This window comes from Rhipicephalus sanguineus, chromosome 8 (genome assembly GCF_013339695.2).
Source record: "Rhipicephalus sanguineus isolate Rsan-2018 chromosome 8, BIME_Rsan_1.4, whole genome shotgun sequence".
Taxonomy (NCBI): Eukaryota; Metazoa; Arthropoda; class Arachnida; order Ixodida; family Ixodidae; genus Rhipicephalus; species Rhipicephalus sanguineus.
The window spans coordinates 25,662,052-25,677,981 of NC_051183.1; the positions used below are offsets into that span (position 1 = coordinate 25,662,052).

General features: G+C 44.3%; 1 protein-coding gene across 1 annotated transcript in view; it reads left to right on the top strand.

Moving 5' to 3' along the window:
* LOC119401572 (organic cation transporter protein-like) overlaps positions 1–15,930 on the top strand; it is a 29,942-nt gene that overhangs the window by 5,872 nt on the left and 8,140 nt on the right. The window contains exons 3-9 of the mRNA XM_037668473.2: positions 1,355–1,458; positions 2,612–2,766; positions 3,399–3,567; positions 9,184–9,331; positions 10,897–10,988; positions 12,070–12,284; positions 14,371–14,552. Coding sequence (XP_037524401.1) covers positions 1,355–1,458; positions 2,612–2,766; positions 3,399–3,567; positions 9,184–9,331; positions 10,897–10,988; positions 12,070–12,284; positions 14,371–14,552 — 1,065 coding nt within the window. The remainder of the gene's footprint in view (positions 1–1,354; positions 1,459–2,611; positions 2,767–3,398; positions 3,568–9,183; positions 9,332–10,896; positions 10,989–12,069; positions 12,285–14,370; positions 14,553–15,930) is intronic.

Here is a 15,930-nt window from a genome sequence, read left to right on the forward strand (position 1 = left end):
ATAGAGTTTCCTACAATACTTACTAGAGGGAACTCTGGCGCTAGTGTCTATGGGAGCTGCAACGCATGGCGCTTCAACCAGCATGGCAATGATGGGTAGTACACGGATTTGTCTACACTTCCTTCTTTCGGCTCCATTTGGCTCCGCGTCGCCTGCATCCGCTTTGTCGCAAAACAAAGATCAGCAAAAGTCAGCAGCTCCACTTCACCACGTTAACTTTTTTAGGCTCACCAGTTCAAATCTGGTCACGAAGTTCACAACGATCCATTCTTTTATCCGAAAGAAAACCAAAACACAGCAATAAACAAAGCCACAAGTGCGTTCGAAGCCCGCAAGTACGAAGACTAGGCAAACTTGTGTACTACCCATCATTCCCATGGTGGCTGAACGATCGCAGCGCCAGAGTGCCCTCTAGTTAATTTTAGGAAACTCTATGGATAAGGGGAGCGGATTCCGCATAACTTGCATTGTACAGTGATATTCTGTTTCCTGACAGGAACCTGCCTTCGAACCAGTGAACGCAATGGAAACTTCCGGCCTCATCTCTATACACACACGTTTGGTAGTAGACATATACACTCCCTAAAATCACCCCTAAATAACGCTATAGGTATTCCTATTTCTCAAAAATGACAGCTCTCTGCACAGGCGAAATTTCGTGTATATAAGGTGTTGCATGATTCCTAGCCCCATTCCTAACTGCGCTTACGTTCTAACGTTTTGTACCTCATTTTCATTTGTGTATTTCCCTGTTATTTTTTTTTACACGTTTTACTTGAGGAGACATTGTACATTGTAACAGTAAGTGTATGTTAAATTTGTATAGACCAGGATTTTCATCGCTTGTAAGGGGCAGCCATCTCTGGCCGGGGATGTTGCGATTCCATTCGCCGCGCTGGTACAGTGGTTACGCTGCTCGGACGCTGACCCGACAGTAACGGGTTCAATTTCGGCCACGTCAAACCCATTTTGATGGAAGCGAAATGCTAGAGGTCCGTATACTGTGCGATTGTCAGTGTAGGTTACCGAACCCCAGGTGGTCTAAAGTTCCGCGGCCCTCCGCAACGGCATGGCTCAAAATAATATCGAGGTTTTGACACGGAAAACCCCAGATATTATTATTATTATTATTATTATTATTATTATATTATTATTATTATTATTATTATTATTATTATTATTATTATTATTATTATTATTATTATTATTATTATTATTAAAGAACGTTCCTTCCTGCCGCTCCTAAATCTTCCCTTTGTCAATCGTCGCGCTTTCGGTCTAAGACAAAAAGCACAAATCATTGGCCAGAGCCCTTCACTACATCTGTGATTTTTTGTTTGTTTTCTTGTTTCAGTGGAATCTCGTATGCGAAAATACATGGAAGAGGTCCCTGATACAAAGCACTTACATGGCTTGTTTGATGCTGGGAATACTGGTCATCGGTAACGTATCAGACAGGTATACGCTTTACCCAATTGACGTCTACGATCTAGGTGGATACGACAGAGCGTGCTCATTCAAGACTATGATCCCATTTCGTTTTCTGTGTGATTTCAAGAGCATGTTCTCAAGTGTTTCAGAATAGCAGAGAAATTGGGAGTTCGGCGGAATGCCATAAGGCTACAACGTCGTTAATGCGTTTTGTCACTAACAAGGAATCACGGCAGAGATCGCGCATGCGCTGACGGGCAAGTTGTAAAAACTTTGTGTACATTTGTGACTCCCTTCACATGCTCAAAACATCCAGGAATAGTTTGCTAGGCGGGAAGGAACAGAAACATACAAATGCACTCGAAATAACGAAAACAACGTCATTGCAATGAGTCACGTGAGATGAATGAATGAGCTTCAAGGCACCCTAGAAAAGAGTTGAATTAAGTGAAAGTTAATTAAACTGAATATTTAGTAGAATATGCAAACGCATAAGAGGCGGCAGACATCGAGTGAAAAGTGTGAAATGCAATTTATGGAGTTATGGATATCAGTGTGCACGAAATGCGTGACAGTTGTGGTGCTGCCTACCTCCTTTCGAAACAAAACAAAAATATGCAATTTTCATTTGCATTGGTGCTCTTAAAGGGCAAGAAGCGACAAAGCTGTCCAGAAATTTTTGGGCACTTATTCTGACACAGCTTGCTGTTTAGACAAAGTATCTCAAGTTTGCTAGGGAGCCAACAGGCTCGGCTAGACTTGCAGGACTTGAATCTGCCTCTGCCTGCGCTGTGGAGCGCAAAACTTCGTTGAACTGATTTCAGAAATGAGCCCCGATCCATTAATCAACTTCGTTCAACTCAAATATTCGCTATTCTGAAATTCGTGTAAGTGAAACTTTTTTGCATAGAATGGGTAGGAAACCCAACGGCGATTTTCTGAAAGTTCGTTCCCTTGAAATGTTCGCTAAGTCGACGTTCGTAAAACTGAGAGATGACCATATTTAGGCTCAGTATCACACTAATAATGTCGGTGTGTGATTTATGTGTTTGTATTTACAGTGTACCTAAATATGCAATTTGCAAGTCATTGAATCGCTTCCGTGGCTCTATTGCCGATAACGGGGCACAGTTGGATACAACGTCAACTGCCTATCTTGAACTAATGATTTTTTTTTCAGATTTGGAAGAAGAATCGTGGCTCTTTTTAGCACCATTTGCTTGTGCGCTTCGGCGTTTGCGTTGACCTTTTCTACGAGCCTCAACTACTTTCTGGTGGCGAGGGTTGGCGTGGCCGTCGCCATATCTGGTCTCCAGGTGGCCTGCTTTAGTCTACGTAAGCTACATTCATCGCTCATTGAGTGCTAGGAGCACTTATATGCCGCATGAAACAATGTACAGTTAATGGAATGGCGTGCGCCACAAAACGGTAAAGAATCACGTACCTGTACAAACAGTGGTTTAATCACTGCGCATGCTCCGTACGTTATTCGCTTATTGTGGTTTACGTGTACGCTGTGTCAACGTACGTCATATAACGAGATTAACATGCCTAAAATTTACGTGCGTTAAAGGTGGCGTGTGTCGAGCATTGCGGCATTAGGGTCTACCGTTCCTGTCTGAGCTGCTGAGCTCTCGCTATCATTGCTGCTGTAGCATTCTTACGCCCATAGGCGCCGGGAAGGGGAGATGAGGGGGGGGGCGTGAAGGAAGGCGCCTGTCGCCCCTCCCCCCCCCCCTGGAATTCTGGTTATTATTTATGCGCTATAGCGGTAAGCTACACAGCTTTATTAGCACGCTCAAGTCCTACATATCCGTGTGACACGCCCTTCATCATTGCGAACCATCTTTTCACGTTACACACTATGACTAATCTTGGCGGTCATGCCTCGGCAGTGAAACAACGGCTGCCTGCGCTGGTTTCTACCTACTAACCGACGTGACTTATTTTTTTTTTTCTCGCTTTAGTCGCAGAAACCATCGGGCCGAAATTTCGCATTGCACTGAATGTGTGTTATGGCTACGGCTGGATAAGCGGCCTCCTCCTGCTGCCCGGGATTGTCTGGCTCGCACAGGATTGGAGGAAACTGCTCATTGTTCAAGCGGCCTTTGCAGCGCCCCTCTTATTTGCGCTTCCGTGAGTATGCGACACAATTTTTTCAAGCGATGATTGTTGCAAGTTACAGATGTCACTGGCAGCGTTCACGCGGGCGAAAAACCCGGCGTCGGCCAGCGTACAGACATGCGGCCTTCGAAGTTGCGCCGGTCAAATGCGTATTTGTATGCGCCGTTTTCCAATTGGTGATGCTCTCTGGATCTTGAGCTTGTCTGCGATTAGCCGTCTCTGATATGACAATCTGATCTTTTATCGCGGCAACTTGTCATTTCACGTTGCAACATTTAATTGTGGCCTGGATATGAAGTCATGATCGTCGTTGTTGCCTGCTGCTGAGCACGTGAATGAAGCTCCAATTCCCGGCCCGGAAGAAGGAAACAGTAGGAGGGTGCACTGCGCAATGCGACCGAAGAAAGAAAGAAAGAAAGAAGGAAAGAAAGAAAGAAAGAGAAAGAAAGAAAGAAAGAAAGAAAGAAAGAAAGAAAGAAAGAAAGAAAGAAAGAAAGGAAGAAAGAAAGAAAGAAAGAAAGAAAGAAAGAAAGAAAGAAAGAAAGAGAAGTAGTAGGTCATGCACGCACACACCAAGCTTCGCTAGTCCTCAATTTACCGTCAGGGGATGAGCTCCCGAATTTTTTTTTTAAAGCAGCCAACTAAATAACTCGGCTTCTGGGCAAGAGCAGGAAGGCGAGAAGAGCCGAGAAATGAACTCCTTGTACCATTTCAGATGAAAATTCATTACGTAATCAGAGGTTTAAGAAGTAGAAGTTCACGGGGCCAGCGAAGGTATTAAAAGCGATTAACAAGGCCTTCGCACTTACACATGTCAAAAAAGGCAAATCAAGTGTGCTGTACTGAATCGCCCAATACCACACCAGCTGTGATACGCTAATATGTGTTTTTGCATCGCTTGTTGACAAACCAAATAAATACTGCTGTTATTATTAATAATTGTTCGGGTTTAACGTCCAAAACCACGATATGATTATGACAGACGCCGTAGTGGAGGGCTCCGGAATTTTCGACCCCCTGGGGTTCTTTAACTTGCACCTAAACCTAAGCACTCGGGCCTCAAGCATTTTCGCCTCCACTGAAAATGCGGACGCCACGGCCGGGATGCGATGTCACGACATGAGGGTCAGCAGTCAAGCACCATAACCACTAGACCACCGTGGCGGGTAACTAGGAGTCTTATTAGCAGATGATAACAAGGAAATTCAGGAACTTTAGACTGTATCCTGTTTGTTTACAGCAGCACACCGGTGAAATCAAACAAAGCAAGGAAGATAAAGGAACATTAAACGGATAACAAGGGAAGCGAGTGCAGAAAGTGGAGTCTATGGTCCCAACATTCCTCCTGATTCAGTCAACAACGTTTGCATAGCCGGCTTAGAACATCATGCAGTGTGCCCTCCATTATAAAAAAATGTCAATATGTGCTGTGATCTCGCGCTGCTGTTAAAACAAATCTGGAGGCGACCCTAACATTTGTCTTATGGTGGCACTAGGACGTCGGCATTTGTGTGCCCTGGCGTATCTCTTGGGTTAGCGATCTGTTTCGTCGCACTGCCGAAGTGGATCTCAGAGGCCACGTACAAGGAAGCGCACGGTTGAGGTCTCCTCCGACAGGTGCCGCAACAATCCCAGATGCGGTAAAGGGTGATATGGGATGGACGGGCTTTGAAGTGAGGGAAGCGCAGAGCAAAATGAGATTCGAGGAGAGGCTGTGGAAAATGAAGAAGACTAGATGGGCAGAGAAGGTTTTCAGGTATTTGTATAGAAAAAGCGTTGACACGCTGTGGAGAAAAAGAACTAGGGGGCTCACCAGTAAATATACGGCTGGCAGTGCGGGCGATATGGCAACAAGGAGCATTAAGCGGAAGGTCAGAGAGGCGGAGATGACTTATTGGATGACAGCGATGGAAAAGAAGCCGGCTCTGAGTAAGTACCGAAAAGGAAAAACGAAATAAGGAGGGAAAGGTTTTATGATAATTCAAGGGGAAGCGCTTTACTGTTTGAAGCGAGGTCGGGCTGCCTTAGAACGCGTAGTTATAAAGCGAGATTCAGTAACGAAGAAGAACAATGTACATGCTGCGGGGGAACTAAGGAAACGATGGAACATGTACTGATTGAATGTGGCGATATTCAGCCAGGTATACGTGTGGGCACGAGTCTGCATGAAGCCTTGGGTTTTAGAGACAACAATGGAAAGCTGAACACGCCTGCGATAGAAATAAGTAAGAGACGGTTAGAGTATTGGTGGCAAAAAAGTAGAGATAAAGTACAAAAATAAATAATTGGGGAAAAAAAGGTCATTCTGCCTTAAGAGCCAGAGCGATGGACCATGAATTTATAATTTTTGGTATAATAACGTAGATTTAATCAATGTAGATAGGGCATTTTCTTTTTTTTTTCTTCTCCTTCGAGCCTGGTGGCAGACATGTCACCGCCCCGTTAGAAAGGGGACGCTCATAGCATCCATCCATCCATCCTCACAAAACCGTCTACTATTTCAATGAACTCAATAAATTAATTTTCATTCATTTTCTTGGCAGTTAATTGGTTCTTATCTAAAATGTATTTATGCTGCGATATCAGATGTATCCAATATGCATCCAGTCAGATGTATGCTTACGATAAACCTGATACTGCGGTACTTTTCGAGTATTGATGAGGCATCTAAGGCTTTCGGTTTAATAGAAAGCATGAATTACTTAAAAATAAAAAGGAGGCAGTAAACAACCACACTTCACCCCCCGGAAAAAATGTTTTGCCCAGAAAAACCAGGAAAATCTTATCTCTCACGAAACCTTAGAATCACGCATGGTCTAGGAGCAACACTCAGCATCAGCTAGAGCTATACACGGATGGCTCACGCACGCGTCCTTCAGTAGAAGCAGGGAGGGAGGGATGTTTGGGCCTATAGTCCCAGTTGAAACGACAACGCTCGACGATACAAGCGAATGACGGCATCCAAGGCTTGACCTACATGTTTCTTGCGTGAATGCAAGCCCCATCATAAAGATTAGCGCTTGAAGTCACTGACACTTTCAGCAACACCCAGTTGCCTAAGCATGCGCAACACCTGGCCATCCAGACGCATCATACTTATCCTTGTCTGAATGTCGGGTGCCCGACAAAAACAAAGCTAATGCCGGCTATTACACGATTGGTCAACAACTGCAGTGCTTTATAGTGTGCAGGCCTCAATAAAAGAATGACGTCATTACTGGAGTCTATATCCTAGGTCGCAGAAACTTTTGAGCAACGTAGTAAGTTGCTTCCGACGACTCAGCGTAGTGAAGTTTGGCCTTCCATATAAAAACACATTACCTGGATAAAAACAAAAATGCACCCAGCTCCACTCCGTGATAGCCGCCTTAACAGCAAAGCTGATGCCCTCCTTCGTCAGGCTATTGCCTTTCTATGTTTTTTTTGCAAGTCTTTCGAGATATTTTTATGTTTTGCAAGTTTTTTCTGAATATTCCTGTGTTGTATCAATGCTCTCTATTTGAGACTAAGTTAAGCTATGGGACGACGATATGCCCATTCATGGCCGCATTGGAACGCTACAATAGCGTTCCAGTGCGCCCGTGACCCATTACACCCGCCCACTCGGCCAAAACACTTATCTATTATCATGGCTGAACTGGAACGCAAGCAGCGCTGCAAGCGAGCCTCTCTCCGAGGGAACCTTTCCCGTCCACCTACCGTCCGGCTCTCTCGCCCCTCTGGGCGACATAGATAGATAGATAGATAGATAGATAGATAGATAGATAGATAGATAGATAGATAGATAGATAGATAGATAGATAGATAGATAGATAGATAGATAGATAGATAGATAGATAGATAGATAGATAGATAGATAGATAGATAGATAACAATAGTCCTTCCCGTCTGCCTAAGTTGAAAGTGGACGAAGGGATAAAGGGTGAAAAGAGAAATAGTTCGAAACCGAGAAAGCAAAAAAAGAAAGTGGTGTACACACAGGTGTGCACCAAGTCTACTAGCGGTTACAGAGGCATGTGCGTTTTAAGTGCACAAACAGCCCCTTCGTCGGTTTGTGCATCACGTACGAATGTCTATGGCTGCAAGAATCCTGCCTCCATGGAAAACAACCTCAGGTTGAGCAAGTTTTTAACGCTTTCTGGAGTGGGTGGCGCTGGGTGTCATAGGGAGCACAAACGCGCTGAACGTGTTGAAACGGTTTCTTCGATTTCGCAAGAGTCGCGCGTGCAGTCGTGATGAATACGAGTTGGAAGACAGAACGTCGTCTGCTGCCAACACAACTTATGGAACTGAACGACATCCAAACACTGGAAACTCGCAGGAAAATTAATCGATTAACGTTCCTACACAAAATTCTTTCCGGTAAAGTTACAGCAAGTCTACCCAACTGTGTGAAACTTCTATCTTCTAGAAAAGCAAGACGCAAGCGTATATATTCTTTGGCGCCTGTGTGTAAGAAGCTCTACGAACTAGGCGTCAACATGGGTGCATCCACGCCAATCGGTGCTATAACTGCCAAACACGAATAGACATTGTACAAGCTCTCATATATCATTACAGAATAAGCCCTACTTCTGTGTAGATACGTTTCCCTTTCCTGTCCCCATGTGTAGGGTAGCAAACCGGTTATCCTACACTGGTTAACCTCCCTGCCTTTCCTTCTCTATTATTTCTTCTCTCTTCACTTTCGTCTTATACCGATTCCTAAGACGGAGGGATCAGCCATGTTTTTTTCGTTGCCCCTCCTCTTGGGCGTAAGCATATGCCTGCAGAACCTGTAAATAAATAAATAAAAAAATAAATAAATACCTAAATAAATAAATAAATAAATAAATAAATAAATAAATAAATAAATAAATAAATAAAAATATTACACTTCAAAGGTCATAGCGGCTCATCGCAGCTGGCAAGCGCGGAAATGTTCGGCACACTAAATGCTCGAGCGGAAAGGAATCTCTGGCCATTCAGTATGTGACATTCACATCCCTACATTACAAGTAATCGTTGAATAAACATGAATTCGGTGTTCCAGCTCAATAGAGATACGTAGTCTTGTTTGGGCAATCTTTAGCCTATCTTGTTCTTAGTGCATTTCATTTCTGTCTTGTCCTCCTTATGCGATATCCTTTTTTGTGAAACTCTTGCATCTCTAGTCGTATGCGAAACCTGTCAAATTTCAGGTTCAGGGAGTGCTCTTCCATGTTTCTTTTTTTGCACTCAGAGTTCTTTTGCGTGTATCATGAAGTTATTCATACTGTATTAAACACCTGACGCGAATCCTGCTGTAACTTTCAGTATGTTATGTTTTATTATTTGATGTGCCCCCTACTTAAACTCTTACAGTATTACTCACGCATGTTATAATTATAATCCTATAAACATATTGGGTCTGTGCACGTCCTAGCTACCAATGTAAAAGCGTTCAGGGACCCAGTCAAGCTGTCTAGGGCAGCTTTTAGACCAGAAGGCCATTCAGAATTTTCTGCTGAAATAAAGTTTCATTGATTGATTGATTGATTGACTGACAGACTGATTTATTTATTTATTTATTGAGGGATTTATTGATACGGTTCATGCAAGTAAATGTAAAAGAGTTAAAATGTATTGAGCATGATTCGAAATTTTCAGATGGCTGTACGAGTCACCCAGGTGGCTCATAAGCGTGGGAAAGCAAGGTGAAGCAGTCGAGGCTATCCGCAAGATCGCGCGTTTCAATAAGAAACAACTTCGTGACGTCGAAAAGGAGGTGGACGCCCTAATGAAGAGGAAGCAGAACGTAAGCGTAAAATGAGAGTCATCGCATAGTTTCGAAATCACATGATTTTGGTAAAGGGGCTGTACTATGGCGTTAACAGTTGGTACTCGTCGATATTTTTTTCATGCTATAATGTTAGGCCCGCAGCTATCTAGAATCCAGCATCGCAAAGACTTGGAAAAAGTTTAAACGTCTCCTTAAACTCTATCCTTGTGCGACCACCATCGACTGCGCAGTGGTATTTCTTTCATACTTCTGAAGTCGGGGCCCACCGTGCATTCGCAGACTGTGGTAATAATACCCGGGGTTTTACGTACCAAAACCTCGATATGATTGTGAGGCACGGTGGAGGGCTTCGGAAATTTCGACCATGCACCGACATCGCACAGTACACGGGCATTTCGCCTGTATAGAAATGCGACCGCCGTGGCCGGGGTCGAACCTACGACTTCCGGGTCAGCAGCCACTGTTACTACCGAGGCTGACTTTCGCGGATTCTGTTAAAACAAGGAATACTTCCTAGATACATTTATTTTTAATATTGGTCGGCAAATTCTTAATTCATTTCCCTAAAATTAAACGCACCAATTTCGTTATTATTATTATTATTAGTATTATTATTATTATTATTATTATTATTATTATTATTATTATTATTATTATTATTATTATTATTATTATTATTATTATTATATTATATTATTCAGGTGATTTACACCTTGCTGTCACTTCCAGACACGTACACCTTCTCGCCAATTTATCCACGTAATGAAAAGCTATCGCTTCAGCAAGATTTCATTGGCAAGCAGGGGTGGAGCCAGAGGGTGGGGGTGGGGGGGGGGGGAGCGGCTGCTCTTTTGAAATTTTCGCATTCCCTCTTCTGCCCCGCCAATACCAAACATAGTCAAAACATAACGCGTAAGTATTCCGCCTCCCTGCCCCCGAAGTAACTCAGTTTTCGTGGGTGACCCCTCCCCTCCCCTCACCCGCAGCAAAAAAAAAAAAAAAAAAAAACGTGGCACTGCCACTGTTAGCAAGGGGTAACAAGAGATTCGAGGTAATCTGTGTGAGGAGGAAAGCGCAAGTAGGTGATTCTTTATTTCTTTAAACAGGAAAGAACGTGGAAGACGGTAGGAAAGGTGGGAGGAGTGCACGATAACTGTCTCTCAGTGAGGAGACCTTAACCGAAACACTCGCGGGGGATGGGAATGAAAGAGAGAGTAAGGGTAGGATAAAGGAAAAAAAAGAATCAAGAAAGAAAGAAAAAGAAGAAATGAAGAAGGAAAGAAAAGAGAAAGAAAAAAAGGAACGAAGAAAAAGGAAAACAGAAGAAAAGTAAGAAAAAGGTTGTAGGAGCGGGTTGCAGGCGAAAATAAAAGACAGAAGGAGAAGTGGCATGAGCGACTACAGATGGTGCTGGTACATATGAAAGGCTTTTAAGACGTAGACACGAAGAAAAAAAAACATAACTTTAAGGCATTCGTTTTCTTTGGTATTCTACGTTCAAGAGAATACAAAATTCATAGACTAAACGCGTGGAGAGAGTGAGGCACCAATATGCATGACACCATTTGTTTTGTTTCCAGGTCATGCAAGGTCACCAGAGCAACGTGTCAGTCTTCGGACTTTTCAAGACCAAATATCTGCGAAGAAACACGCTGGTGCTAGTCGCCGCCTCGTAAGTTGAATTCAGTTCAGTCGAGCTGAATCTAGCGCGGAACAAACGGATTTAGGCAGGTCATTTAACGTGCAGAGCAGATGTTTGACGAATGTGAGATCGTTTATTTGGCTACTCTAAATCATTCTGGCCTGGCTGGCTGTCTGTGCCCAAATTACTTTAAGGCTGACGGCCTTAAAATAAACATGTCACAATGATAACAACGAGTGCGGTCGTCGACCATCGAATAATCTGATCGTTGGTAAAACTCGTCAATTTTTGCGCATGCAGGACCAGCGTTATCGTTGGTGGTCACGTTAGATACACGGTTAACTCGGTTGCTGGCGCTGTGCGTGCAATCTTATAGGAATTTAAAGCAACCGGGAATGTACCCAGACATTCCGGCGTAGCCTGTGCCCAACTTTGGTTGGTTACGCGTGTAACAGGCCGGTTACATAAAAATATAAAAATAATCGCGCGTGGGAACATAACACAACAAATGAGCGTAACAACATTGTAAGATTAAAATACGCCTTCCTACCGTCATCGTTAAAATGAGTTATTCGTTTACTTGACTACGGTTAAGCAAACCACAAGGCCCGTATTCTGAAACACTTCTTTCCTCATTTCATTTCCTTACATTACGTGAGGAGCCCTTCATGCCACCTTATCTTAAAGAGCTCCTTGAAGGAGCCAGTATTAGCAGTTGGCAGTAAGCGTTCCATCGTCTTCGTCTCTGTTTACCTTGTCCTCTTCGCGCTGCACTATCTCAACGAAAAATTTTGACAGCTGTTCAGCCGCACGTTCGACAACATGCTTGGCAACCAATTCTTCATTGATGACGAGAAGGATATAATTAGACGGCATGTGCAAGGGCATCGATTGAAAATAATATATCTGACACAATATCGCTGACAAAGTACGGCAGAGAAGCATCCTTTCAGGGCGAGGAGCGAGGTAAGGAAACTCGAAGATTGCCCTAGCACTGCTTTAACTCAAGGGAGCACCAAGGAAGCTCCCAGTGAGGGAACCTTGGTAAGAAGCGTTCCGGAATACGGGTCCAAATGAAGAATCCCATTGACAGAAATTTGGTCGCTTTCAGGTTCCTGTCGTATATAGTGTACTACGGCTACGCGAGGACGGCCACTACGCTCGGGGGAAATCCGTACCTGAATTTTGGCATCGCTGCCGGATTGGAGTGTGCCGGCTACACCGTGTCCCTCGTGACAACCAAATACCTCAAGCGAATTCCCACCATGATTTCAAGCTACGGGTTCTTTAGTCTCACTCTACTCATCACGGCGTTCACGCCGAGGGGTCAGTGCTTTGGATCACAGTGTTTACCACAATATTTACTCGAGCAAACTGTCGCGCTGCGATTGTTCACTCACCACAGCAATGGTGGGCTGTACATGGATTTGACTAGTCTACGTGCTTGCAGCTTGGAATGCACTTGTGGCTTTGTTAAGTGTTGTGTTTTGGCTTTTGTTTCGGATGACAGAATGACTCGTTGAGAACCTCATGAGCTGCTTGGTATTGGTCAGCCTAACAGGGTCGAGGTGGGGAAGTGGGACTGCTGAACTTCTGCTGAACTTCGTCTTGCGACAAAATGGCTGCAGACCACACGAAGCCGAAAGAAGGAAGCTTAGGCAAATATATGTACCACCCATCATCATCATGCTGATTGAAGAGCCATGCGTTGCAGCTACCATAGACACTAGCGCCAGATTTCCCTATAGTGATTTCTCTATTATGAAACTTTTCTTTGGATAAGGATGGTTGGCTCTGTTGTATGGAATCCCGCCTCGGTGCTTCACAGTTACGGTGCTGGGCTGCTGACCCAAAGCACGCGGGTTCGATCCCGGCTGTCGAATTTCAATGAAGGAGAAATGCTGAAGGCCCATGTACTGTGCGATGCCAGCACCGGCTAAAGAACCCCAGGTGATCGAAATTATTTGGAGCCGTCTACTACCACGTCTCTGATAGCCTTAGTCGCTTTGGGACGTCATAACACTTGTACCAATACACAAACCAACTGTTGTGTGGGATCGCCTCTCTAGAGCGAATACGAAACCGAGGTTCCAGGTTGTTCTTGCGGAGGTACAGAAGGAAGGATATCTGACCTGCAATTAATGTATAGCATTGATTGGAATTCTTTTCTGACCGCCATAATCACCTTAGAGTTTAAAAAAATTACATTCGATTTACTATAATAAAACTGGAAGTAACCAGGAAACTTACCCAAAGAGCCTCATAACCTTTGATAGCGTATTGATTACGATTGCAAAATCCTGGCGTAGCCTTCCAAGACGAACAGGTAATAGAATTCAGTTACTGTACAAACAATCAACCAGTGAAACGAGCTCACTTAAAACCAAGTGCACTGTGTCAACGAAGATGGATTTTATTCCATGCTGTAACCAGACCCCATGCACTGTGGGAATCTGTTTTATGCGAAGCAGCCTCCGAGCAGCAGCCTATGCCGGATTACTCCTTTTTAGCCACGTATTATGAGGTGGATTCACGTTTTTGTGTAAATTAAGTAGTTGTGCCTATATCGTTGGGCTTTACACCAGAGGGTTATCTGGATAACAACGCACAACATGGAATAAGAATTCTGAGGGGGGGGGGGGCTGCTGTCCCGCTCCCATCGTGCTCCCCCTCTGGAACCATCCCGGCCTTTTCTCGTTAAAGGAGTACTGACACAACATTTTGAAGGCGAGATAACTTATGTGATAGATTATTTGTGTGGGCACACATGCATCATATACGAAATATCAACGGATTATATAGCCTAGGACATATTTAAAATCACTATTAAAATGCGTGTCGGGCCTTTGGTTCTCGTGTAAAGAACCAACCGCCCCCTGCGTCACGAGTCTGTGTTGCCTGCGACGATCCTTGCGAGCGCTCTCTCCTAGAAGACATTTTCAAAGGAAAGAGGGGGCAGACTTGCACGGTATTACAAAGGCTGATGTCCTTGCATCGGTAGTGCATTTTTGGGGGGTCACACATATTTGCAACATCCGAAAGGGATTATAGAAGCACCGAGAATAGGGTGGCCTCTAGCCACCCAAGCCTTCGCTGAAAAGTGTTCTTCGCGCGGTGCTCATATGAACGCGGTTTTGTGTGCTAACGTAGTTTACTATGTTTACACGAGAACCATTCTGGGTGCCGCTTCACACTGCGCTCTTTCAAACCGAAACTGCGACTGTGCGCTGTAAAACTGTCTACAAAAATTAACCATCGCGCGTTCGAGACCACGAGGTTTCCAGCCGTGATAAGCGGGTCGTTAGTTACTTATGGCAACAGATTAAACAAGATGTAAAATTTTCGTGTCGGTACTCTTTTAAATCACCATCTGAATATAACAACAGAGGGCGTCACTTCTTTTCTTATGCAGAGTATCTGGCCGTACGAATGACTATCCGCATGGCGGGCTGGTTCACGTACACGCTTGGCTACACAACGCAGTTTGTGTTCATCAACGAAATGTTCCCCACCGTCGCTCGGAGCGGAGGCTTCGGGCTGTGCACCACTGTTGGCCGCTTGGGGGCAGCAATTGAACCTTGGATCAACGTGTTTGTAAGAACATTCAGCCTACGGATTTTTCATCGCAGTGAATTAGTATAGGAGAGCATTGTGCGCAGACGTTATTATTACGTGCTCGAATAATCACATCGCATACGTATGAATCAAGTATTCTCGTGGAAATGTTTTTGTCTGATTAATATTTCGATACGCTTTCGGCGTCATCTTCATGGGCTCTGTGTGAAGGCCGTATAGACCAGAATTTTCATTGCTTGCAGGGAGCAGCCATATTTGATTGGGGGAGGGACGCTAGTCATGTGGAAAGGACAAGCACGCTAGTATCCGGCCTGTCCTTATCGCATGCTGCCCGCCACTGTTCTTTTGTCATCAGTCCTGACGTAAGCAAACCAGAAGCCCCTACGGTAGCTGTACCACCAGATGATCGCTGCATTCAAGATTATGTATTCTTGCTCAAAACGTGTGCGCGAGAGTAAAAATAATCCGGCTTATAGTATCTGACTAATTTGAATTGGACGGTACAAAATAGTAAATGCAAACGGAATCATCTGGTAGTTTACTGCTGGGGTTCCTAATTTACTGGCATCAAGATGCACCAAAATATTTATGTTGATTGAGGGTTAACACAAGGTATAAAAAATTGCAACTTCAAGCAAGAGAAAAAAATATTTTTAAGCTTGTAGATAAATTACATACCGACTTGTGTAGGAGTGCTACTACTCCTACTACTAATATTCCTTCTTCTACCGCTACTACTAAAACCACCACCACCTACTACTACTATTACTGCTGGTACTGCCATTGCTACCACCACCACCACCGGAACCACAAATACTACTCCTAGTGTGACAACCATCATTACTACTATTACCACTATACTACTTGTTAGTTGATGCAGAAGGAGTAGTATTAGTACTGCCGCTTCTGCAGCCGCCACCGCAACCACCCCCACCACCACTACTATTACTACTACTACTACCGATGTCTTTCTACCCAGTGTGCATCGAAGGCCAATCAATTGCTTATAAGAGCAGCCATAGATTCCTAGGTGTCATTGTGGATCGCGACCTAACCTGGAGTCCCCATGTCGCACATCTGAGGAGAAAATTGATATGCATTGAGAACATATTTAAGTTCGTTGCCGGAAAATCATGGGGACCATCCGTGCATTCAATGCTGCAGCTTTATACAGCCCTCTTTCTCGGATTTCTACGGTACAGCCTTCCTGCCCTGTCCAACACGTGCAAGACTAACATCCGTGCACTACAGAGCGTGCAAGCCCAAGCACTTCGGACATGTCTTGGCCTTCCAAGATGCTCATCGACAGTTGCAACTATCGCTATCGCACAAGAACAGCCGATCGCAACTCATATCATCGTTGAGACGCTGAGAGCGTACATACGGCATTTGTCAC